The sequence below is a fragment of the Cimex lectularius genome, unplaced genomic scaffold (assembly GCF_000648675.2).
Source record: "Cimex lectularius strain Harlan isolate CLEC.00 unplaced genomic scaffold, Clec_2.1 scaffold46, whole genome shotgun sequence".
Taxonomy (NCBI): Eukaryota; Metazoa; Arthropoda; class Insecta; order Hemiptera; family Cimicidae; genus Cimex; species Cimex lectularius.
Genome location: NW_019392654.1, coordinates 451244 through 477916, shown reverse-complemented (window position 1 = coordinate 477916; position 26673 = coordinate 451244). Strand labels below are relative to the sequence as shown.

The following is a 26673-nucleotide window of genomic DNA, read 5'->3' as shown; positions in this document are numbered from 1 at the left end:
TCGCTAGTTCTTCGGTCATGGTAATCAGAGTTCTTATAAAGTTTTACAGATAACAGTCAAAGGTAAGATCTTGACAAGCATGATATGCTGGAAAAACCACTCGGCGCTCAGTTGTTTATGTAGAATACTTCTAACAAGGCAACAATCGAACATTTTGTAGAATGATATACTTAAACAAACGAAAGGAACAAGCGGAATAATGCCTCGTGATAAAAGTCAATATAGGGTTAATTCTGTACAAATGTTTTATGTACTTAAATATAAATATTGCAATACTATGAACATGTTAAAAAAAATAATAAAATAAAAAAGAAGGCCAGACATGCCTCTAAGCGTATTTGATATCTTGGAACCTTTAGGTGTTATGATCACTCGATATAAACCTATAAGTTAATGGTTGAAAATAAGAAGATCCTCTCCTTTTCATAAAGTAGTTCTGCCTTCTTAGATTTCAAAGCAATTATAAACTTGCATTAGTATTTGTTGAACGGGTTATTGCATGCTGTTATACGATATAGCAGGGCGAATTTATTATCTATCCTCCCGTTTTTGTCTCTTCGCTTCATTCTGTTTATAGGAGCGCCCTCTCCGCCCCAAACCCTTTTTCGAAGGGGTTCCCACCCTCGCTCCCTCCGGGTATCGGGTTCCACGAATAACGTCTCCGGTTACACAGAGGGGAGGGGCCGTTCCTATGGAGACACCCCGACCACACCCGGGTCCACCCAATTTTAACTGCCGCCCCCGGAGGCGGCGAGATGTAATACAACCTATGCCACTGTATTTTATATCGACGGTATTCCGAGTACATTTGGGATGTTGAGCATTAAAGGGTACTCGAGAATTTTGGAGTTAGTCTTTTTTTTTTATTCTTGCCTAATTTTACCGATTTTCTCTTTCCTTCGCGAAACTTTTCAAGGCTGAAGTGCTAGTGGCCATAGAAAATTGTGAGATTTCTTCATGGGTTCTGCGAGAGGAGGTTAATCTGTAGTTTGGTAGTTAGTTAAACTGATGATCCTCACTCGTTTCGCCAGGTACAGTGATGGTAAAAGGTGTTGCGTATTTGGTTTATACATACAAAATAAAAACTTTTTTTCAAACCAAACAATATAAAACTGCTTTCGTTGAAAAACAGCAACAAAATCAATCACCGAAACTATCGCGTCGAAGTACCGAATAACCATAGAGATATCTGCTTTCTTCTTTTTGTTCTTCTACTTCTTCTGTTCTTTAAATATTTTTTTAAATTAGCTGATCATTGTTCGATTTCTTCCTGGAGTTACGAAACTACTAGTTTCGTTACAATTTGGCTTTTTGGAGTTTCTGGACTCGTACTGCAATTTTACGTTCAACCTTTGCTCCCACAGATAAGCATTAAATGATGAAACAAAACCGCCCAAACAAATTTAATTTAATTATCTTCATTTCATTTTCTACTCTGCTTTGAGAAGATTTCTTCCAAAAGAAGTATTAGTTCTTGGATAGGCAACATTTCAGTTTTATAGTCATTTCTCTACAGATTGGAATAAAGCCTGATTCCTGATAATAATAAACATTTAATTTTCATCATATATACTTTGTAAAAAAAATTAACACATCTAAATAAATAAAGTGTACAGTGACTAATCTCATTATCCATTTTAATATTCTCTTTAGTGGATTTTTAAAATAGAGAAACATTTGTAGTCGCCTAGACGTTAAAAAATGTGCAGTTTAGTCGTTTACTCATATTTCTGGTACGTCGATTTTAGCTGATTTTGTCTTGAATAGTGTTTTGCCATCCTCATTTGTTGGTCTACCTTTGCGTTATCGGTGACTTTAATTCGATAGAGCGAATATTTAACAACCATACATTTTATGGGCTTTAAAAATACATAATGCGTTACATAAGTCGTGACTAGGAGTTTTTGAGACAGTAATTTTTAACCAATAAATCTGATTAACGATTCGAAATGGACAATTATAAAATGAACCTTTTGGTCTAAAAGCTCTGTAAATATGCAAAACTTTAAACGTTATTTTTTTATTATCCTTCTCTTTTTTCCATCATAGAAAATATCAATCGTGCTTTTTTTTAATTTTGCCAACAATTAAAATAGCATAATAGACATTATTACTATTTCGTCTTAAATTGTTTTATCCTTAATTTTGTTTGCATGCTTTTAGTAGATAAACCGTCATCAATTAGGTTGATCAAAATCGAACGTGTCTACACCATCAATCCTCGTTGTCGATCAGTTGTCAGCCGTATTTGACGTCCATTTGCTGAAGGAATGTTTTTTTTTTTCATTTTGGGAATTACATTCAGCTACTTTTTTTTATACTCCTTCCTGCAATCTCTATTGACACTTGGTGTCCAAAGATATATAATCCGAATATAATAAATTAAGGCAATAAAAAAATAGCAGGTAGGTAGGTCGGTGGTCGAGCGGGGCTGGATGAGAAAGTACGATCGGTGGCGAGGGTGGTAGGGCGTGGGTGAGGATTGAATTACAGAGGCAGCGAAGGGGTTTTGACTCATAGTTAACACCGTACTTCCGGAGGAGAGCCAAACACAGGTTTCAAATTACAAACCAACGAGAGATACAATTACAAGCATTTATGCACATATAGGCAAGCGTTAATATTTCATATTCGACAAACAGGAACATAAGAGACCTATGAATATTAAGACTTAATAACATATAAGTAGATACGTCCAATTATGCTGCATTCGCTAATCAGAGGTACGAAAATTGAGCAGAGCTATCGATCTGAATTCATAGCTACAGTACTTCTTTGACGACACCGATGTTTTATTTCGTAACTACTAATTATCAATTAGGGTAGGAGAGAATATTTATAAATATGATTCGGAACCTCTGATATAAAATGTTAAAAACAAATGTTTTAGCATAAAATGTGATTCTCTCTCTCATTCATACACAACATACAAGGTTTTGTAGAGGAGTATGTACTTTAAAATGAGATGGCAAGTTCTTTTAATTTCCATAGACGTCGAAGCTGGTGGCCAGCAATATTTCATAAGTTATAATAATTTAAATGTAAAGGTTTAAAATATCTGCAAGATCTTCCAAGAGATTTCTTTATAGACAACTGATACATATTTTATAAACCAAATTTAATTTTGTCACCAAGATGCTTCCTAAAGGCTGTCTTCTGGGTTCTTGCTGCAGCCCATGTTTTTGAAATATAGTCTGTGAATTGATATTAAAAATCAACTACCCGGATTACACAAAACGAATTTCATTTGCCGATGATTGCATGCAGCTAAGAGCAGTTTTCAATTAGAAGTCATCGGTAATTCAACTCTTCGAAGGGCACAATTTTGATCACGAATTAACAAAATGAAATTCAATCCACAAAAATGTCAGATGTCGCTTGTCCATGGTCAAGTAGAGAAAGGAAAAAGGAACGATAAGTGTCTGAAATACTAAGGAATTATTTTTGATCAAAAACTCACATAGATCAAATAACGGAAAAGTGTGGACAAGTAAAAAAAAAACCGTGTCACAAATACGAAAAGTACACTGGGTTACAACTCATCAAGCAATTCGAACCAAATGTATAAAAGAAAGTGCACATTTTAATTGTCAAGAGTTTAATACATCACACCCAGAGCTGCAAAATAAATAGATATTTTTGTAAAACCGTGTATTGTTAAAAAAAAACTCCATCTTTTATCCATTGGCAGGTTCATATTCCTGAAAGTTCACTATGACCTTTTCTGGATCCTTGTTTAAACGCAGAAGAATGGAAAGTTAGACTGTTAACACAGTAAAAAAAAGACTATTTTATAAAGACCGTATCCGCTGTATGACTACACCTTAGTTTTCCATTGAAATTTGCATACAATGTGTAGGATGAAAAAACGGTTTGCTTATTTAAAACAGATAAATCTAGAACAAAAGACATATGGGTATGTCTGGTAGAGATAAACACTGATGATCAAATTTAACGCACCACTCTATTTAGTTTAAAATTAAATCCATCATCTTTCCACATTAGATACAGGTAATTAGCAGCTATAGTAGTCAAAACGAAAGTAAATGATGTTTTGTTTACTTTTGTACTGATTAATCCCATTTACACAAAAAGTATACATTATGCCCTTCCATTCTGCTAGCCTAAAGATCTCTTTCAGTCAATCTTTTTCCTTCCTTGGTTTGATTTGATATTATCCTTATTCTTAAATCTTGTTCAATAGCTCCAGTCAGGCATTTGAGTGAGTATGACAGTGTCAGGGTCATAACATTATTAGAGGAAGGATACAGCCAGCGCGAAGACGTCCCCAGGAGACTAAGCGAAAATCACTCTCCTATAGGAAGGGTTCAACGGCGCTTCAGAGACAGGGCTTCACACTAGAAGGTGATGAGACAGGGTTGATCTAGAGATAGATCCATCTGTCATCAGACTCTACGAAACCGCGGCATTTCGGAAAATGAGATAAGAAATCTGTGAGGACAAGTCCGAAAAGTTTCGATTTCCTCCAGGGCTGTAAGAAGAAGGCTCTATGAAAATAACCTCAGGGCCCGACACCCGGCTCTTGGACCTCTCCTTACCATAGCTAAGAAAATGTCCAGGATTCAATTCGCACGGAAACACATGGATTGGACATAGAAAGATTGGGGACGAGTTCTCTTTACAGATGAGGTGAAAGTCGTCCTCAAATCTTCAGATGGGTGTAATTTCATATGGAGACGCTCAGAAGAAAGGTACACCCCATGATGTATGGTTGCTCTGGTGGCATTTCACGGTGGGATTGATGTTCTGGGATGGCATTTCCTTGGACACCCCCACTAAATTGGTTGCTGTACGGGAAATATATCTAACTTCACCCAGGTACTTCAACGCATAATCGAAGAACAGGCAGTGTATTTTGCTCCCCACATCGGTGATTCTTTCTAATCGAGGATAATGTCAGGGCCTATATAGCACGTGTTGTGGAATACTTCCTGAATAAAGGGAATTGGAATTTTTCATAAGACAACAGCAACAAAGCACTTTTTTCTTTTTATCTATGTACACCTTAACTACATATACTAAAGCCAATTATAGTAAGACATTTTATTCTTATATTATTAGACTGAGCATTTATCTAAACGTTCAACTATTTCCTTTGAAAAATTGTTCTATTTCATAATTCTTGAAGGCTGTTTTTTTAAAAATATTTTTTATTATTATTAATCTATACAATATTAACCATCTTGACATATCCATTGTCATATCGATTATCAATCTAAAAATAGTACAGCTCACAAACTGTTCTATGATAATGTATATATTTTTTTTATTTGTAGTATTTGTTTACATATTTGTATTCAGTTGGCTCCAGGGCATTATTGCACCTTTTTCTCTTAGTCTGCATTAAATATAAGAATCATTTTATCATAAAATATATATACGTTAATCATAACCACCCTCTGCTGGGTCCCAGGGCAAATGAGACTTGGAGGGCCGCGAGAGAGCTTGAAAGGAAAGGGCTGATAGGACTTGAGCCATTCTTTGGCATAGGGATTCACACTAACAATGAGTACCTCAGACAAATGGACGAAATGAAAATGAGTAAACAGAGAATTCGGCATAATCCATGAACCTTCTGGCAAATTTTTGAAGGAAAGAAACAACAGAAGCAACAAAGGAAGCAAAATTTGGTCAAATAAATTTGGTATAACATGGCACGCGCAAATACTTACAAACTGTGGCGCTACATTAGTCTACAGGAGGAAGTATTTTTTTGAAGTACAACGTTACCGTAGAAGAAGTCCACTGAAACCGGGACTACTAATAAAATTATTGATGAACTAGGACTCGCCAGTGTATGTACTGAAGTACACAACGGGGATTACACGGCACAGTTATTTTGTTATATTGTACACACCTAACATAACATCTCTCTACATATACAACATAAAATAGTTTAGAGGAAAAAATTATTTTTGCTTTATGGTTACACAACGTATACGCAAGAATTGGTTAAAGAATACGTGCAATGCTATTTTATTTCAATTTGCAACTATGCGAATCGTACTATAACCCCGATGCTTTTCACAATTTAACCAGAATTCTTGTAAATTTTTGACAAAAGGCAAACAGACGATAAGCGGGAAGAGGAAATAAGAATGACATATAACAAACTCACCTTCTTCCCTGAGGGTGCAACATCCCAACGAGACTTTCTCTGCTGCGAAGCGCCGTTGTCCAGTAGCATAATTGCAACTTATGGAAATGTCATTTAACCGACTATAACATTAAAAACAGAAAATGTACACTTTGTTTGTTTACTTATACCTATTGTTTTACATAAGACTCAATTAAAGCCACGCTGTAACCTCAACCCATGGTACAAGGTTATAAACAGAGTTGCCTAGCCATTTGATCGGTGTAGGAATGCCCAAATTTCAACCGCCTATTTCAAATTTTTTAAGAAATAAATTTGGTACTTAGGATGTTCCTTTTTTAAAATCATACTTACAAAATAAAGAAATGAAACAAAATACTATTTTTAATTAAACAATTTTATGTTCTTTTCAATTTTTTAGCCAAACTGCTAAACTACCAAACTTACCATGAACCTGATATTCAGAAAAAAAAATCATTTTATAAAATAGCTAAAACCTATACAAAAAAGAAAGGGTAAAAATCAATAATAAATTATTTTAATTTATTTAAAGTGTGATTTTAGTAAGAAATAACGAATTGATTTGGGGGGACAGAACGAAATCTTGAAACGAAAATGTTGCTTTACCCAAAACAGACAGTCGTAATTAAAAAAAAATTTATGAAATTTAAAATTTTGTCTTTCACTTATGTTTTTTATTTAAAAATCGATGTAACGACGATTCTTCCAATCGAATCTCGTATCATTATCGAAGATTGTCTTAAAAGTTAAATTTCGGCAAGGAAAGCCGGACAACTCGGCGTCTGTGTCTTGTTTTCGTTCCTAATATTTTACTTACAAAAAAATAGTATAAACAAAAGTACTAACTCGAGATACAAAGCGAATATAAAGCAGGGACTTTGTCTTTTGCATGGTACTTCGCTGTTATTTCCCTTGAAGTAAGTACAGAGATTAAAATAAGAAGAAAAAAAAAACAGTCTCGGATTTGAAAATATTTTTGTGCGTGAAAGTGAGTTTTGTTTTTCTTGTATAAACTATTAATTATTATTATTCTGTACGTTTAAGTTATTAAAAATGATTTCCGAAATATTTGTTAAAAACTTTTTCTAGTAATATTTAGCTTAGTTTTACCAAGAGGTTATCCGGTTGCCGGTTTCCGGCTAAAGGTAATCTTATCAATACATTTGAAAGTTTCAGTTTTGTTTTCAAAGCAAAATAAAAGTGCATAATTACATTGTATTTTGTAGTCAATAATAGTGAGTTTAATATTTGTATCGTCAAAATGATTGTAGTCGTACTTTTAGATATAGGAGATACAAATTTCATCAGATTTTTTATAATGGTCTACCGTCATATCGGTCAATGAAAAGATAATCTAGAATCAGCATTAACATCGGTTTATAAAATATAACGATATTTTAAAACAAGTTGTAATCATTGTGAAATAATGCTTTTATGTTTTACAGAGTATGAAGAGAAATTCAGATGGTGGTGGACCGAGGGAGAAGAGAGCAAGACCAAACGGCCAAGATGATAGAGGAGCTTTGAGGCTCCTTATACCTTCAAAGGTAGCTGGCTCTATTATAGGAAAGGGTGGAAGGAACATCACGAGCCTCCGAAGTGACTTTAGTGCTCAGGTGCAGGTGCCAGATTGTTCAGGTCCTGAACGTGTTGTAACAATTTCCGGTACTGAACTAGAAACGTATCTTAAGATAGTTGAACGAATTATTCCATCGTTGGAAGACCAGGGAAAGGAAGTCGACCTGCGTCTTTTGTTGCATCAAAGCCTTGCGGGATGTGTGATCGGCAAAGGTGGTTCTAAGGTGAAAGAACTCAGGGAGAAGACTAATGCCAAGATAAAAATATTCGGCACGTGCTGCCCTCGTTCGACTGATCGTGTTGTTTCTATAATTGGAAAGCCAGAAGTCGCTGTCGACGGACTCAGAGAAGTCCTCCTTCTCATCAAAGACACCCCACAGAAAGGCTATGCGGAATCGTATAATCCCGAGTATTTTGAAGACGGCTATGCAGAAGAATACGGTGGATTTGGGCCTGCTCGCGTTTGGGACAGACCTGATTTCAGAATGCGTGAAAGTTCTGAGCAGGTGACTATACCTAAAGATTTGGCAGGTGCGATCATCGGAAAAGGAGGTATGAGGATACGAAGGGTACGCGGTGACTCCGGTGCTGATATAACAATAGATGAACCCCTTCCAGGCTCTAATGACAGGATTATAACAATAAAAGGAACTCAACAGCAGATTCAATTAGCACAGTATCTGCTACAGCAAAGTGTGAGGGAATCCCAACGATATTAGAAATTGAAAATAAAAAATATATATTTTATATATATATATATTTGTGACAGTTTGCATCTATTTTTTAAGTACATATATTTCATAATTTTTAAAATACAATAAATTCACTTGATAAAAGTAGGTTCCCCCCTCAAAGTAGGTATGTATATTTAAATATAAATTTATACATTCAGCTGTGTAACTTCTTTCAGTCCTTTGAGTTTTATACAATATACATTTAATATTTATTTATTTTATAACTTAAGCTTGTTTGTGAATATGTTAATCTCTTAGATGAATACCTCCTATCTCATGAATACCTCAGAAAAGTATCCAATGCCACAATATAATGATAAAATGTCTTTCTAAATTCTGTACATATTTGGTATTGTTGCAAATCAATAAGTGTTTAAATACATTATTTATTAAATATGTATTGTTTTTAAAAAGGGTGGACACTAGTTTTTCATTGTGTATTAATAGTTTTTATTTAGAAAATTATAGTTTGTTACAAATTTTGTTTTAAACTGATATTAAGTTTTTATAAACTTGCCTTTTTCGTGTGGTGATTTAAACGTTTAAATACATTTTTTTTTTAAATATGTATTTATGTATTGTTTTTTAAAAAGGGTGGACATTAGTTTTTCATTGTGTATTAATATACAATAGTTTTTATGTAGAAAATTATAGCTTGTTACAAATTTTGTTTTAAACTTATATTAAGTTATTATAGACTTGCCTTTCTCGTGTGGTGTTGGATTAATAATAATTAGTATGTACATTACTACAATCTCAGCATGACTACAAAAAAGAAAACGTATTCAGTAAATCACTGCTAACAATCAAAACAACTGAATAATTAAAAGTCATAATCAGAAACAGGATTTTTATGCAGTAAAAATTGCCAAAATATGCATTGAAAGCCCTGAAATATGCATATATATATAAAATAAATATAAAATTGCATATTTGAAGGATTTTTATGTAAAATTGCCTTTATTGCGCAATCCTTCAAATATGCAATTTTATGCGATATTCATCAAATATGCTTTATAAAATTTAACCCACAGCTAACTAGATACTTGATTCAGATAGATAATTGATTTCATTGGTCGTATGTGGTGGCAAACAAAATGTGAAACTGCATAAAAATCCGGTTGTCATAACAGATTTTACAAGGTTTCCTTACAAACAAATGTTCTACACAAACCTACCTCACATTAGAAAGATTTTTCAGTATAATAATTATATGTGAAAATGATATTGCCTGCTATCCCGAAATGCCAATAAAAACCAAAACTATAAAAATGAAACAATGCCTTGTAGTTTGACAAAAAAATAATAAAAAAATTCCCTTACTAAACCATCTACAATTCCCATGCAATTAATTCCAACTATATTAACATGAATTGAAACTCTGCTTATCAAATTTTTCTTCAACTATGATTACTGATCATGATTAACCTGATTAGCAGCAGACAAAAGGTATCATAAATGGTATTAAAATCATCCAACATGTAGACACCTTCAAGACAAAAAAATTATTTTGTCGTTTATTTCAAACTATCTATGAGTTGAATGAACTATGACTATGAAATGTTGAATAACTATGAAAAGTTAAAATAAGCATGTTGAGGTATTACAAAACTTGAAACTTACATGAGTTGATAATTTGTTATAAAAATTCAGAAAAGTACTCGCCTCTCCTCAAATCATTTCTATTATAGTTATTTTAATGTAAACCAAATCATACGAGATTAGAAATTCATGTGTTTTAATAAAAATGATTTTGAAAGAAAAATGACTAGAAAATCGAAAAGTGATAGATAAAAATTGAACTCACAATTATTCTATCACTATGATTTTCCAGTGTATTAGGGAATTTTCTTCCAAACCATCATAATTAAGTAAATTTTATTAAAACTCACAAATTTCTGATCTCATTTAATTTGTTTTACAATAAAATAAGTATGATGTAATTAATATAATAATAAAAATGCTTATAGTTTGAAATAAACAAAAAACAAGAGGGTCTGGTTTTTGTTGCCTTTGAATATATGTAATATATATGTTGTAGGTGTCATTCCTAATATTGTTCTCCCTCCCAAGAGACCTAATTATTTATTTCTGTATTTTTAATTATGATTCCTTGTCTAGAGCTTGACGAGAGTACATCATTAAATTAGGTTAAACTTATTCTTGTAACTTCAAATAAAGTTTTTTTAAAAAGGAATCCGCAGTTGAAGTTATTTAACTGGCGCAGTCAGTAGGATGGCTAAGGATTTCAAGAGGACATTGAAGCAATTGGAGAAGGACATGGTATAACTTGAAGTAATACTGTAAATCCAGAAGAATTTATTATTTTTCGATTTTTTTTTTTTTTAATTTTCAAATATACACAAACATTTACTTAAAACTTAAGTATAAAACATATGTGTTTGTTAAACTGAGTAAAATAACAAAAATAAACATATAATAATAATATAATAAAAATGTAATAACAAAAACAACATAAAACTAGTAACAATATAATTTTAAAAAAATTGTTATATAAATAATATAAAATGAATAAAAATTGTAAAATTGCATCGAATAGGATTCAAGAGCAAAATTTTGGTTTAAATCAAATTCCTACTTTTGATAGTAATCCAAACCATCTAAATAGTTTCATTTCTGATGGGAACGAAATTCAAGTTTTTTTGGTACACTAAACCCTGAATTAACCGAATATGAAAAATCAGTTGCCTTTTTAGGTATAAAATAGAAATTAATAAGTAAGACTAGGGAACAGACAAAAAAGCAAAATTTAACACATGGCACGACATAAAAACTCATTTACTGAATAGTTTCGAACAGACATCTAACTTAGAGATGATAATGAATGAAATCTCAAATTTACAAACAAAAAATCAAGTTATTCGAAGAGACGCCAGACAGATTTTTTGAATTTAAAGGCACACTTGGACTGGAAAATTACAATGACCAACAGCAAGAAGCGGTCAGCGAAGTAGTCGAAAAATGGGTGGTTCACAACTTTATAGGGAAACTGAGCGAACCATTCAAAAGTTATTTAGCAAATAGAAATCCGAAAACTTTGCCTGAAGTCGGAAGTCTCCTTCACAACGACTATCAGTACATGAAACCAAGTAATTTCACAACATTGAATAACACGGCCTCAATCTTTAATAAATCACCAGGTAATCAATGATTTTTAAACTACGGGCAGACATCTCAATTTAAACATTTTACTAAAGAAACAGTAAATTCCCAACAGACTCATCATCAACAAAATATGTTTGCATCCAAAAAACATTCGCAATGGGCAAAACATTCACCCAACTCCTATGAGCGTTTCCACACGGGATATAACAAAACCCAATATTAAATCACAACTTTAATAACCTTTTGAACAAAATATATATAAATTTGAAGAGTTAAATAATGTTGCAACTCTGCAGCTGCAGAAAATTTAGAAGGCAATGAGTCTCAAAATTGCCTTGAATATGATTCCACAGAGGATAATTTACAAAAGCTGCATGCCCACATAGACTTCAAAACAAACACACTTAGCACTACTCGTCAGAAAATTAAAATTCTCCATTACCAAGTGCCTAAATCAAACCATAACATAATGAACAGGAATTCAGAACAAATGTTCCAAATTCCCATGCAAAATGTACAGTCTGACAAAACGATAATCCCACGCAGAAAATTAAGAAACTTACAAATATCAAAATCTCTTATTAATGCGAGTAATTCAAAAGCAAAGGTAAAAATGAGACCACGATTTAAAAGAAGAAAAAAAATAAAAACTTTTTTAAAGTTGGCCTCAATAGAAAAATCTCATTATAATACGAAACCAAATATTCATTTATCTAATATAAAATGTCCAAGGAAGTTGCTTTATCAATTTAACAATAAAAACAATGATTATTTACACCACCCTCGTGGTGCTCAAACTCAGCTTCACCTACGAGATAAAAGATGTAATGCACAATAATGGAATTCTGCCGATTAGCTTAGGAACAGCAAAATTGCAAACCTTGGAACACACTATGATCCATTATTATGACTTAAAAGAATGAACTTCTGAAATAGACATTTTAATTAACCAATATCTCAAAATCACAAAACACGAAAAAAATTCAACAAAACTATTCTAGAAGAAACACTACCTACACTCGTAACTTAATAAATTATTCCAAATCACTCATCGACGAAAAAATTAACCATATAAGTGCACACAGGAAACTTAGACAATACAGACCAGGAAAACTTCAACAAACATATTAATCAAATTAAAGATAACCAAATAAATATTGAAAATCAAATTCAAATCCTATATGTACTGCTCTTGAATACTCTTCAGTATATTGAAAATTCCTTAACATTTTCTAAATTACAAATCATGCACCCAAGTATAATGAGTAGTCATAATTTATTTCAAGAATTAAAACGTTTAGAACAGTATTTAAAACTTCAACTCGTACTGAAAGTAAAATTTGAAAATGTATTAAATTTTAAAGTATGTTAAGAATGTATTGTACGATCGATAATGATCATAGGATAACATATTTCCTTCAACTACCCCTATTTCTGAGTAAATTTTTGAATTATTTAGCTTTCACCCCATTACCACAAAATATAAAAATGAATTTGTTACAATAATATCAGATACAAATTACGCGATAAAATCAAAAAATAATAAAATTGTAACTCTTAATGGAGACTGTGTAAAGTCCAAGATATACCAATGTTCAAAAAGATTAATATATCCACTCATTAAGATTCCTGTACAGAACTCCTGTTGACTGGAAACACTACACTTTGCAAATTCAGTAAACTCACATTCCACGATAATCAACTAATCTTTATTCCGGAAATCAACCAATTTCTGGCAATATTCACAACCCCTGATAAAATCAAGGTACAACATAATTTAATCGAAACTAAAACCGTGGAAGGAATATTTCTCATTAAAGCTAACAATGAAGAAATGATGTACAAAAACGAGTCGTTAATCTTCAAATCATTCACTTATGGAAAACCCACCTTGATACAAAACATCAACCTATCAATTTCACCGAAGCAGTCTAAAGGGATTACCATAAAACTATGGAACTTCAACCTAAAGAAGATTTCGCCAAATATCTTTAACTCAATAAATATGTCCACCAATATCTACCTATCTTACCATATGGATATGCATACTGTATTTTATATTCATTGTAATCATCATATGTTGTGTAATTAGCTATAAGAAATTAGAAAGATATGTACTCTCAAATTTTATGAAAAATATTGTTGATATAGAAAATGAAGTAAGTTTAGAACCCCAGGGTTCATCTATGAGGGGAGGAGTTATGTGAAATTATCTGTTTACAACGCTTAGTGCAGGTGTCATTCCTAGTATTGTAGTCAACACCTTCTCCCTCCCAAGAGACCTAATTATTTATTTCTGTATTTTTAATTACGATTCCTTGTCTAGAGCGTGCGAAGAGTATATCGTTAAATTAGGTTAAACTTGTTCTTGTAACTTCAAATGAAGTTTTTTAAAAAAAGAATCCGCATTTGAAGTTATTATATATATATATATACTTCTATGTATATAAACTAAAGTATGTATATATACTTCTATGTAAGTATAAACTTTAATGTGGAGGACTAGGCGAGTGGTTAAGGCGATAGACTCTCAGATAGTAGATATTGCAGATGTGGGTTTAGTTTCCATCATTGCTTCTGAATTTTTGACAGTGTAAGGTCTGGGGAGGGACTCAGGTGATCCAGCAGATCTGTTTAATCATAGAGTAGTTGAAAGCCAAACAGATTGGGTGTTATTCTCTTTATCCTCAATCATTTGCCTTTTAAGGAGTTTTTCAAATAATTTATAAAACTGGCAGTAGACATTTTGGCCTGCATGATCTGAGTTCGTGTTGCAGTTTTTTGGTTTAGAGACCATGATGATTAATAGGAAAAACGAGTTTACACTAATCAATTATTGTAAACAGTGATAAGATCAGCCAGAGGTTGAGCTACTGTTGTAATATGCATGCTATTTTCTATTGCTGGTCTTAATTTGCGTAACGTTTTTCCTTGTGATGTGATTTTGTTAGGAACCTGACTCCGATGAAGATCAAGAATCCATCAAGTCTTTATAAGTCCATCATATGTCAAAAATTAAGTTGCAAAATCACACAAATATAATTACTTCATGGCCCACAATTGCCCTGTGGCAAATAATATGGCTCCGCAACCTCTTAAATGATTATTCCAGAGTGGCTACTTATTTTTTATTTTTTTTTATTTTATTTATTTATTTACGGATCGAAATCCACTATAAAAAAGACATTTTACAATAACAAAAAATATAAATAATATATGTAAAAATACAAATAATATATATAAAAAGAATAAGGACGTATATCCATGGTAATAATATAAATGGTAAATATAAATGATAAATATAAAAATACAATTAAAGAGTAAAAANTTAGAAAAATCAGTATACACTGAGTCTACTTGGTGTCCAGAGTTTATTGCATCTAAGATGTAATTTTGAAATGTGAGCAGGTTAGTAACAGTTGATCTATTAGAGCAGAAACCATGTTGCTGAGGTATAATAAAATATTTACTGTCATTTTTAAGTTTATTACAAATAATAGAATCAAATATCTTGGAGAACATGGATTGAATAGATATTGGTCTGTAATTGAAAACATTAGATCTATCGCCAGCTTTATGTAGAGGAATGACAAAAGTGCTTTTCCAAGCATTGGGGAAAATACCTGTTTTTAACGACTGGTTCAGAATATAGTGTAAAGGAGCAGTAAGAGCCGCAGAACACTTTTTAATTAATATAGGGGGTATGCAATCGGGACCAGAAGAATTTTTCACATTGAGTAATGAGATAGAATTTAGTATTTCATTGTGTGAGATATAGTAATTAGAGGTAGTGTGAGAAGATGGCATAAGGAGAGAGGTTGTTTCAGGTAGGGAAGTGGGAAGATCAGAACTATGGTCATAGACTTGGGAGAAATATTTAGCAAAGAGATTAGCAATGTCATGGCCATTAGATGAAGATTCATTTCCTAAACGCATGAAAGAGGGCATGGCCTTAGAAGTGTTGACAGAATTCACATAATTCCAAAACTTTTTAGTATTAGATTGGATTGAGTTTTCTGTATCAAAAAGATAATTCTTATAGCAAATATTCGACAGTGTTTTACATTGGACTCTAAGAGATGAAAATTTTGAATAATAATAATTATCAAGAGTTTGCTTGTACAATGAATGATACATCTTTTTTTGCTTGACTTTTTCAATAAGTTCTAGACAAAACCATTTCGGATATGGGTAATTATTGCCAGTTTTAGTTTTAGGAACATACATTTCTATAGCTATTGAAAGAACTTGATAAAAATAATTTAAACACTCGTTTACATCTGTAATACTAAATAGAATATCCCAACGGAAGTGGGAAAGATAATTTTGCATGGCATCATAGTCACCCTTGAAAAAATTGTATTCAACATTAGAGAATTTTAAGAAAGATTTACTAAGTTTATAAGGTAACTACCTCTAAATGCCGATTAATGTCTCAAGACAAAATTAAGTGTAATCTGCTGGTTGTGTATAATACTCATAGTTCTTCTGCAAAAAAACAGAGGAGATATTGATATACCTACTAACAAACTGTGGTGCCACACTTGCATGCAAGAGGTTGTGTTTTGGGATGTACAATGTAACCATAGAAGAGATTCAACCACTGAAACTGGGCCCAATAATCGAATGTCTTGATGAGTTAGGTCTTATTGGCATGCTGTAAGAATGAGGGGTACGATAGCTCTTAAAGGACCAAGTATAATATAATACACTCTCTGATCAATACACCTACATCTACCATATATGCCTAATTTATGTAATTTCTGAAGTAGAATCGTATGATCAACACTATCAAAAGTCAAGGTAAGTACAATCAACTTGTAGTCCTTAGGAAAAAGATTGTAATGTATATTCTTGAAATATTAGTAAAATGGTTATTGTAGATCTTTGCAAATGAAAACTATGTATATTATGCCATGTATTTTTACAAGCCTATTGTAGCATTATAATTTTATTAGAAAATCCAAAATCTCTTACAACTTAGAAACTTCTCTAACACCTGCTTTCCTGTTGATTTTTTTTACCTTGACTGCAGATGAACTGTGACGTTTGTGTATGTGAAAGGCAGACGATAAAATAGAGTAAAACTAATTGATGTAATAATTAATTTCAATGAAATCTTATGATGAACAATAATTGTTGGTAACAAAAGTGACTTTTTGATACCCGAAAAGTTGTGTTGGCTAACCTTCATACATAAAGCGCGCTGTAAAGCTGAAGGTGGGATTGTCTTGTAACAGCAGTACAGCACTCTAATCTAACGTCTCTCTGTTCGACTTTTGTTCCTAGTTCAGTGTTCAGTCATTGCTGTCTTTCCGCCAGTCGAGAAAGAAGACTTTTCGAAAAAGGAATCTGATCGTGCCGTCATTTTTTGAGGAGCAGTCGACGTCTCGTTAAACGTTAAAATGGAAGTGAACGACGACAATCTGAGGACCCTGTCCAACTATCTTATTCAGACGTTGGACCCCAATCCTGCCGTGCGCCGGCCCGGTGAGTTTTATTACGTTTTATAATTGATAAAATAATATTTATTCCCCCTGTTTAAACAACGTCTTCTTCTCAGCCGAGAGGTTTTTGGAGAGCGTCGAATTGAACAGGAATTATCCCGTTTTGCTTCTGAGGCTCATAGACTCGAAAGAAGTCGATCCCACTGTTCGTATGGCTGGAAGCGTCGTTTTGAAAAACTACATCAAGCGAAACTGGCCGACGGTAAGTCAACAGTATAACAGAAATTTGTTCTACATATTACATGGAACAATTATATTTATTTTTGTTTTTAAAGACATTAAAAGGGAAGTCAAAACATATTTATCGAAATAATCTCGTTTTTATTACAGCAATCTTTGCTGTATACGTCCTAGGCTGGATCTGCACTGGAAGCGTATTTGCACGACACTAGTGACAACTGCAATAAGAAACTAGGCCTGGTTCCCATGGAGGCAATTAGTATGAGATACAAAAAGTATCCTGACGACTAGATTCATTCATATCCCCTCCATCCCATCTCGATCCTCTCCAAAGGAGTTTGATCATGTCATATTTTTATAAAGGTGGCTCTAGACTTGCGCTGATTGCTGTCGAATATTTGCCAAATCTCGAGCTGTTTGTCTTGGTGTTTGCCAAATAGTGTTTCTTTGTATACTCATATGTGGGGTTTGTACAACCACCTAGTTGGTGCGGAAACAGCGTATACGTATTTACCAAATGCTATCCAAGTCCTCTACTTCTACCAGTCGTGATGGACAACAGTGATACTGTCATTGCTGCAGCCGTGATTACTGTTTTGTGTAGTGGCTTCAAACTCAAGTCACATAGTACTGTTGCCCAACTTACTTTTGATCCGTTTCCACGCATAGAAAACCTTCTTCCGATTTTGGTGATTTGGAAGAGAAGTGTTCCAAATTATTAGTTCAGTCATGTTGTCCCAAAGTATGGGATCTATTTGAACTATTGAAATAAGTTTGTTAATGTCAAAAGTGTCACTTCTATCTATTTTTTAAAAGTTTAAAAAGGAGGCATATGAAAACAAGTGTCAGACAGAGCAATATGCTCGATTCAGAATGAACTGCGGAAATGACATGTTGAGCAATGTTCTGTCAGGCATCACAAGGGACTAAAAATCGGTATCTTTGAGTTCGGTTATTTCATGAACGTTTGTGTACTTTGAAGTGGACAAGGAAACTGACATTTAGGCGAGCATGGAATATTGTTGCTCGGCAAGTAACAGCACCTGTACCCGGGGGATTCGGGATTCGTTGAATCTTTGCTTAGCATTTGGTGACTTCCACATGTGCCAGTTGCCTTCAAGTCTTCCCATTTGAATGAAGGAGTTTGTCCCTACAATACCACCGTCACCTTGATACCGATTGCCTTTGTATGAACGAGCCTTACAGGTGACAAGTGGTAGAAATTCCAACAGTAGAAATACTAGGAACCGACTTTTCACACCCCCCTGTCTTACGCTAAACTCCTATCGATGGAGGTGGACTCATCGCGCAATCACATTACTTGGGAGATTCCACGCTCATTGCTTGATCATTTTTTGTGCGAAACACTTCCAGCATAGAACCAGTCCTAGGCTTATCTCAAAATTGATGTAATTTGTAAATTTAAGAATAAAGCGAAAATATTTTTTCTATTATTTTCTTCCCCGAGTTATTATGGGGGCTTTCATGTAGGTCCAGTCAAAGATCATATCTATCTCAAGTGTTTTCTGGCCTGTACAGCATCCCTATAGTGTAATGTTTACTGATCAATAATTCTTACAGGACTCTTGATTACGATTACGTCCAATTGGTATCAAGCTTAAATTTGCTGTAATTTTTCTTCATGTTCTATTCTGAACATTTTCTGAAGTTAGCATCTTCTATAGTTATTATTTTAATTGTCCCATTAGTTCCTGTTTTGTGTGCAAATAATGGACATAATTTCTGATTTTGATTTAACATTAATAACCATTATGAAATAGATGTTTATTTTCTTAATATAGAGAATAATTTTTTATTGATTTTATGCAGGAGGAAGATGCACAGGATAAGATTGATGGAAATGATCGAGAGACAGTAAAAAAAGTGATAGTTCAGTCAATGGTAGTAGCTCCACCATCAATCCAGAAGCAACTGTCAGATGCAATTTATACAATCGGAAAATCTGATTTTCCCATTAAATGGCCCGATCTGGTCCCAAATATGGTTTCACAATTCTCCACGGGTGACTTCAACGTCATAAGCGGTGTCCTGACAACAGCACACTCCATCTTCAAACGATATCGATACGAATTCAAGTCGCAAAGCTTATGGGAAGAGATCAAATTTGTACTTGACACATTTGCAGATCCATTAACCAAACTTATGAGCGTACTCATGAAAGCATTTTCAACTGTCGACGATGCTGCAGTACTGAATATCGCATCCTGCCTTCTCCTAGTGAATAAGATTTTCTATTCTCTTAATTTTCAAGATCTACCAGAGTATTTCGAGGACAATGCACAAACGTGGATGGAGTGTTTTCAAGTGCTTTTACGTCTTCAGGATAAACGTCTCGAATCAGATTCAGATTCTGAGCCTGGCTTAATTGAATCGGTCAAGACCCAAGTGTGTGACAACATCTCTCTGTACGCTCAGAAGTATGATGAAGAATTTCGTCCCTTTCTACCCGGTTTTGTAACAGATATTTGGAATTTACTCATCAACACAAGTTCACAAGTGAAAAATGATATTGTAAGTTGACCAAAATTTAATACACAACAATATAAAACAGGAAAATAAAGTAGATAGTAGCATAATAAGACAATGCAATTATACAAAAATTTAAAATAATATGTACATACATACTATAAAGGCTCCTTGACCCTCATCGGTTGGATGTGAATGTCTCCTGTATTATAGGAATTACTTTACATAATTTTTTATTTACTTGATTACATTAAATTAAATGGTTATTTATATATTGTTTAGCTTGTCAGCAAGGCGCTTAAATTCTTATCAACAGTTGCTGAACGAGACATGTACAAGAATTTATTCGAAGAGGCTTCAGTCCTTTCAGACATTCTAACCAAGGTCATCATTCCAAACCTACAATTCCGAGAAGAAGATCTTGAGCTTTTCGAAGACAATCCTGATGAGTATATCCGAAGGGAGGTGGAAGGCCTCGATTCTGAAACAAGGCGAAGATCAGCATGCGATCTTGTCAAAGTCCTTGCAGGCCACTTTGGTGAGCAGGTGTCCAGTGTTTTCTCGCAATTTGTGCAAGTCGCATTGAACGACTACAGAACGGATCAAGGACGTTGGATGCAGCTGGACCTTGCTCTCTACATTGTCACATGTCTTGCCGAGCGAGGTTCAACCACTAAACATGGAATCACCAAGACATGCGATCTTGTTCCTATCCCTGAGTTTGCAGCTGCTAACGTTTTTCCTGAACTCGCCAAAGAAGGTATTTTAGCTATTTTCCTCATTGCTAGTTTGTTGTATATAACACTGTCTTAATTTTCAGTAAACCTTCATCCTGTGATTAAAGCAGATTGTATAAAGTATATAATAAAATTTAGAAGTATCCTCCCGAAAGAGATGCTTCTAGGAGTATTGCCAGACCTCATTAGACATCTAAGTGCGGTGAATCCAGTTGTTCATTCCTTTGCAGCTTGTGCCATTGAAAAGCTTCTCATTATCAGGCAGAACAATGAACTTATGTAAGTGCTTTTTTAATAATTCTTAAACTTATTCAATTAAACAAATCAAATTATTATTTACTAGTCGAGCCAAGTCCTTATGCATTAGTTAAATCAAATAGTCAAATTATTATTTAATAATTGTTGGCAGATTGACCGAGCAAGTTTTAGCCCCTCTTTCAGGGGATCTTCTTAAAGGACTGTTCGGAGTTTTGACGTCTAAATCTGAAGAAAACGATTATGCAATGAAAGGTTAGATGATTTTCATCTCTGGATATTGTTTTGTATATGTATTTTATGTATTTATTTTTAATATTAAAATTGTTTCCAGCTATCATGAGAAGCTTTGCAACACTTCAGGATTCTTTGCTTCCATTCTTGAGTGAACTGCTACCAGTGCTTACATTAAAATTGAGAGTCGTCGCAAAAAATCCTATTAAGCCGCATTTCAACCATTTCCTCTTTGAGACTATTTCAATTTCTATAAAGTGAATTGATATTAAATTTAGTTATAATTTGTTAGAAGCTATAATCTTTTTTAATTTTTATTGAAGGGTTGTCTGTCAGAAGAACTCTAGTGCAGTGAGCTTGTTTGAAGAAGCCCTTTTCCCCACATTTGAAGTTATTCTACGTGAAGATATACAAGGTTAGTGTGCTATGTAAAGATTGGATTTCCATGTTATCCTGTTATTCCCTAACTTAGAATGCAATGAAACTAAGACAAAATTTGAATCATGAAAATTTCTGACACTCCTTATTTTTATTTTGCACACTTTGTCATTATTTTATGACATACATTTTAACATTTTATGGCATAAAATTGAATTTTTTCTTTCAAATTTGTTTATTGTTATCTTTTTTTGCGTGTTTATTATTATTATATTTTTTATGCATGAAAATAACTTGTAAATAATATGAACAGTTAAACAGTATTGAATAAACAAGTTGAGGGTAAAGTCATTGTGCTGTGCCTAAGTTTTCACTCCCTATGGTAAAATTATCCAAGAAATTGTTATATGTGTGACATCTATTCTGTTTCATTAGTTACGTATTTTTCATTCAAAGTATTTTGTTGGCATCGGAGCAGGGCAGACTCATATTTTAAAAATATAATAATAATAATAATAATGCGTAAATATTTATGTAAACACTGATGAAATAACAGATGCACGAAATCTGTACCCTCATTGCAGGTATTTTGCTTCCAGAAATAGAGTCAACATGGTACTTAATATATTCACTTAAAATATTCGTTATAGCCATCATTCTGGACCATCACACTAAACCCTTCCCCATATATGGATGTCCTGAATGTCGCACCTTTTCTTAATACCCTGCTTCAAAGCTTGTTATTGGATGTTAAGGATATTTTTGGAATAAGATTGGTATCACAGGCCTTTACTCTTTCGTATCGCTTTTGCAACTTTACTGTGAAGTTAAATTCACTAATTTCGTGGTCCGCTTGACCAATTAATACATTACAATTAATTAAGGTTTTTAGTTGAGATGAAAAAAAGTTAATGGCACGAGAGGTATTCGAACCCACGACCTTCGGCTAGAGACGCCGCTGCTCTACCACCTGAGCTATCGTGACCTTTATCCACTCGGACATCAACTCCCCATCTAAACCTCGAGTAGATCGAGGTCACGATAGCTCAGGTGGTAGAGCAGCAGCGTATCTAGCCGAAGGTTGTGGGTTCGAATCCCTCTTGTGCCATTAACTTTTTTTCATCTCAACTAAAAACCTTAATTAATTTTACTGTGAAGATTGTTTTTTGATTTGACCTTTGGAATTTTTTAATGATTTTTTGAAAAAACAATTTTTATAATGCAAACTTTTGCCATCTTGGGAGTCTTTAAAAATTAGTAACATAATGAAAATGTTACTATCATATAGAACTACTAGAAACCAATTCTGAGACCATATCAGGGTATTTATTAACGGCATGGAGTAGCTTTTTTGGTGAAAAATCCTATCAAGATCAGGTGGTTTTTTTATGCTTCTAGATTCATATTTCCTGCATTGCACCTGGCTATGAGTTGCAGGAAAAAACAAAATTAAGAAAACATTTACATAAATAACTAAACAGTTGTTCATAAATTAGTTAGCGACAGAAAAAATATTTCTAAAGGACCCCTCAAGGGTGGATAGCATAGTGTAAAGATGTCGTGACAGGCCCCTTACTTTCAAAAGCTGTAATAAAATATTTTTAAAAAACCTGGTGGGGAACTTAATTTTATTCTGATAATTTTTATAAATTTAAAAAATTTAAAGAAGACACATTGTCTGTAACAAAGATGAAAGAAATTTTAAAGGATAAATCGCTTAAATTTGAATTAGCATTTAGGAGTTCACATTTTGGAGCAATGCTGAAAACTCTAAAAAGTTTTGCAAGAAAAAAAATCTTTTTTAATGCTTAATTATGTAATAACAAAAAAAGTATAATTAAGTTTAAAACAATAAACCAAAAATATTGGTACTTGAAGAATTTAATCCTGTTTTTTGGAAAAAAAACCTCTTAAGGTTTGTTCCATTACGTTACAAGCGTGGTGTGACTGGCAGTCAGTGACATGTGCAGATCTTTCCCAGGTCTTGCACTTTCATCAAATCACGAAGTTCTTATTGGATTTATATGTGAAATAAAATCTATAATACAAATGTATTTACATTTTAAAAACAAATATGGGAGTAAAAAAATTTGAAAAATTAAAGTTTTTTTTAAAATTTTCTAATTAGTACTAATTTCCAATGTACTTACACTTGGATTTTTTTTTTGGAACACTGGTACTCTGGAAGTCCATATAATCATGTAGCGATGTAGCGGAAATATGTAAAAAAATATATATCTATGTATGCAATACCCTCTAACAAGTGTAGATGTAGAGCTCTTTTGAAATGCATTCTGGTAGCAGAAACCTTTGGGATGGTGAGCCACAATGAAAAAATTGTTTTTGAACTTTATTGTTTGGAATGGTAGATATGCTCCTGTAGCGAATGCGGTTGCTTTGTCATCTCAGTCCTGGCCCATGTGGACCCCTTTTCACCATCTCTCAACATTTGATGTCTCTCGTCTTCGCCCTCTTCCGACTCAGTTCAGCTTCTTAGCTTATTTTCTCTGATTTCTGCCACACACCCAGCTCTTTCCTCATTTTAAGGCCCCGTTTCCACTTTTTTGAAAATTCATCCACCGCCTCTCATTCGGGATCCAGCACTCACCTTAGCCAACCTAGACAATTCCTTTGCTAAGAAGGATAGCAAAAGAAGTTTGCTGCTAAGAAAAAGAAGTTTGCTGCTAAGAAGGATAGCAAAAGAAGTTTGCTGCTAAGAAAGATAGCAAAAGAAGTTTGCTGCTAAGAAGGATAGCAAAAGAAGTTTGCTGCTAAGAAGGATAGCAAAAGAAGTTTGCGAGAGTCAATGAAATTGCGGGGAAAAACTCAGAGTAGAGGATGGAAAATGTGAAAAAGGAAAAACTGCTACCTCCCAGATCGGCAATCAAGAGGTTATTGGACAATGAAACACCTTACAAGATGAAGATAAACAGAGGTAGTTTGAAGAAAAGAAGAAGGATTATAGCAGACTTAAAAGACAGTTTCCTTACTTTATCCGAGTATGACAACATGGATGAAAGAAGTTCTGGTAGGGAAGATGAGGTAGGAGTAAAGGAGAACGAAGAGGGAGAGCTAGAAAGAAAAACGGACGAGAGTCATTCCGAATTTGGTCGCAATTCACACCGAATCAAGCTCTTGGAGGGAGCTTTGAGGACTCTTGCATCAAAACCACAACAACAAATACATACTTTATTGTTTTAATTTTTGCACTGTTTAAAGTTGTTTATTGCATGTTTTGTATTTCATAAATGTGTATTATGTTTTAAAAATATCTATAATTGTTTAGTTATAATTATACACAATGTTTAAGACAAGAATTAATTCTATTTTAAATGGTATTTTTTATCTTTATTATATTTTACACATTTTGAAAGTCTTTATTGCATGAAACTTTGTTCTTTACAAATATATAATATAATGTAAAAAATGATGACATTGATTTATTTATATTTTGCAGAGTTTGTTCCTTATATAATGCAGGTTCTTTCAATGATGCTCGAGATCCACAATGAAATTCCCGGTCCCTACCTGGGCCTGTATTCTTGCCTTTTGGCCCCCGCCTTATGGGAACGCCCCGGCAATGTAAAAGGCCTTGTACGCCTATTTAAGAGCTACATCAGGAAGTCAACCCCAGCGCTTTATGAGTCTCATCTCAAATTACCCGGCATACTTGGTGTTTTCCAAAAGCTGATATCGACTAGAGCAAATGATCATGAAGGATTTTTTCTTCTCCAGTGTCTCTTCACTTACTGTCCTAGGTTGATATCAAAACTAGTCTTTAAAATTGTTCGTACAATCTAAAATTATTTATTTTGTTTAGGAACCTTCTCGAGCCATTTATTAAGCAGATATTCGTTCTATTATTCCAGAGGCTAATGTCTAGCAAAACGACTAAATTCGTTTGCTGCCTCTTAGTTTTCTTTTGTTTTTACACACTTCGATTCTCAAGCACAGAGTTTATCGACCTAGTAGATTCTATTCAACCTCGGTACATCAAAATCTATCAATAAATAATTCAATAATGATAGTAATAATAAAGTATTAATTAAGTTTGGTTTTTAAAGGATGTTTGAGATGATACTGGAAAAACTGTTTGTCCCGTATGCACAGAAGATTACCGGAAAGACAGAAAGGCGCACTGCTGCACTCGGCATGGGAAAAATGCTCGTGGAAAATAAAAGGCTTCGAGAAGGGGATTATTCTCAACAGTGGTAAATTACTTTACCTTCATTTATTGAAAAGTTGAATACATTTTATTTATTTTTTAAACTAACTTCTTTATTTGGAACTTTTATACTTACATCATTAAAAAAATAATATGTTGTATTATTGTTTTAGGCAGCAACTTCTCAAAGTCCTCACAGATTTGATGGAGAACCCAGTAGATGAAACAGTCTCTGTCGAGGACCATTACGTCGACGTAGAAGATTTCCAGGGCTACGAGGCCACTCACAACGAACTCGTATTCATTGGACAAGTTAAGGAAGATCCCCTAAAAGGTAAGAATATGCATGCTAAAAGCATATATTATATGTATAATTTTTTTTGTCTTATAGGAATGGTAGATCCTAACTTGTACCTTCAGCTAGGAGGGTCCCTTACCACAAACCAAATGGAAATACTGAAGAACTGCTTTGCTCATTCATAACTTTTTAAAATATATTTATATATATAAGAAGTTTTATACAATTTTTCTACAATTAAAACTATAAAAACCCGGTCAGAAACATTGTAACTACTTTTTAAGCTTGTTAATGTATATATATATAATTGTTAAGTTATTGTAAGGTTCTCCTTTCTCTCGAATTAAAAAAAAAAAATTGTGTTATTGAAATTGTAGAATAAAACTTTTAATTTACTTTTTTTTAAAGATGAATTACCATACTATAAAACTCAAAGTTATTAATGAGTATTATTTTTAAATTAATACTTATTACAAATAATAAATATCAATTTACAAATTAATACTTAAATTGTACATTACTTTCAACTTTGTTGAATTGAAAAAGCTAAAGGAAAGTAATTCCTGACATACAAGAGGAGTTAACATACAACTACCCGTTGGGTGACGCAGACGAGGGATCAAACCATTTTACAAACTATAATTAATTTAAAAATCATGGGCTCTGCCAGAATTAGGATCCAGCACCATAGCATGGCAAATACAAGTTGGATGCCCAAACTATTCAGACACTGCGGATTGTAATTGTAATGTGTGTTGCTCAAGTTTGGGTATTGGGGAGCGAGTAACACAGCCACTGGCTCTGTCAACATCCATTATTCAACATGTTACTCTTCATTGGACAGTACTAAATGGA

At 33.4% G+C, this 26673-nt stretch overlaps 3 protein-coding genes and 1 long non-coding RNA gene across 10 annotated transcripts in view; 3 read left to right on the top strand and 1 right to left on the bottom strand.

Moving 5' to 3' along the window:
* The window catches only part of LOC106672869 (eyes absent homolog 1), a 33485-nt gene extending 23311 nt beyond the window's left edge, over window positions 1–10174 (bottom strand). The window contains exons 1-2 of one of the 3 annotated variants that reach the window (XM_014404634.2): window positions 10075–10174; window positions 6140–6240 (exon numbers count right to left, since the gene is read on the bottom strand). In XM_014404634.2, the coding sequence (XP_014260120.1) occupies window positions 6140–6208 (69 nt within the window). In that variant the 5' untranslated portion in view covers window positions 6209–6240; window positions 10075–10174. Of the gene's footprint in view, window positions 1–6139; window positions 6373–10074 lie in introns of those variants that run through there. The other 2 variants (XM_014404635.2, XM_024224561.1) reach the window with 2 other exon arrangements.
* Window positions 3870–5073, top strand: LOC106672872. The gene is made up of 2 exons (XR_001341320.2): window positions 3870–4011; window positions 4205–5073. It is a non-coding gene; the product is annotated as an uncharacterized LOC106672872 (long non-coding RNA).
* On the top strand, window positions 6832–8606 carry LOC106672871 (heterogeneous nuclear ribonucleoprotein K-like). 5 transcript variants are annotated; one of them, XM_014404641.2, is made up of 2 exons: window positions 6832–7127; window positions 7585–8606. In XM_014404641.2, exon 2 carries the CDS (start codon window positions 7588–7590, stop codon window positions 8434–8436), a length of 849 nt encoding a protein of 282 aa, XP_014260127.1. In that variant the 5' UTR covers window positions 6832–7127; window positions 7585–7587; the 3' UTR covers window positions 8437–8606. The 5 variants fall into 5 exon arrangements, with proteins under 5 accessions (XP_014260127.1, XP_014260128.1, XP_014260131.1 ...); XM_014404642.2 differs by having other exon boundaries at window positions 6868–7056; XM_014404645.2 differs by lacking the exon at window positions 6832–7127 and adding an exon at window positions 7197–7284.
* Window positions 10175–16799: 6625 nt separating the features above from the next.
* Window positions 16800–26183, top strand: LOC106672904 (exportin-2). Its single transcript, XM_014404706.1, has 13 exons — window positions 16800–17067; window positions 17141–17286; window positions 19095–19796; window positions 20034–20511; window positions 20572–20767; window positions 20898–20998; window positions 21078–21234; window positions 21301–21392; window positions 24813–25113; window positions 25176–25343; window positions 25420–25566; window positions 25694–25854; window positions 25912–26183. The coding sequence occupies exons 1-13, from the start codon at window positions 16983–16985 to the stop codon at window positions 26001–26003; spliced, it is 2826 nt and encodes a 941-aa protein (XP_014260192.1). The 5' UTR covers window positions 16800–16982; the 3' UTR covers window positions 26004–26183.
* The last annotated feature ends 490 nt before the right edge of the window (window positions 26184–26673 follow it).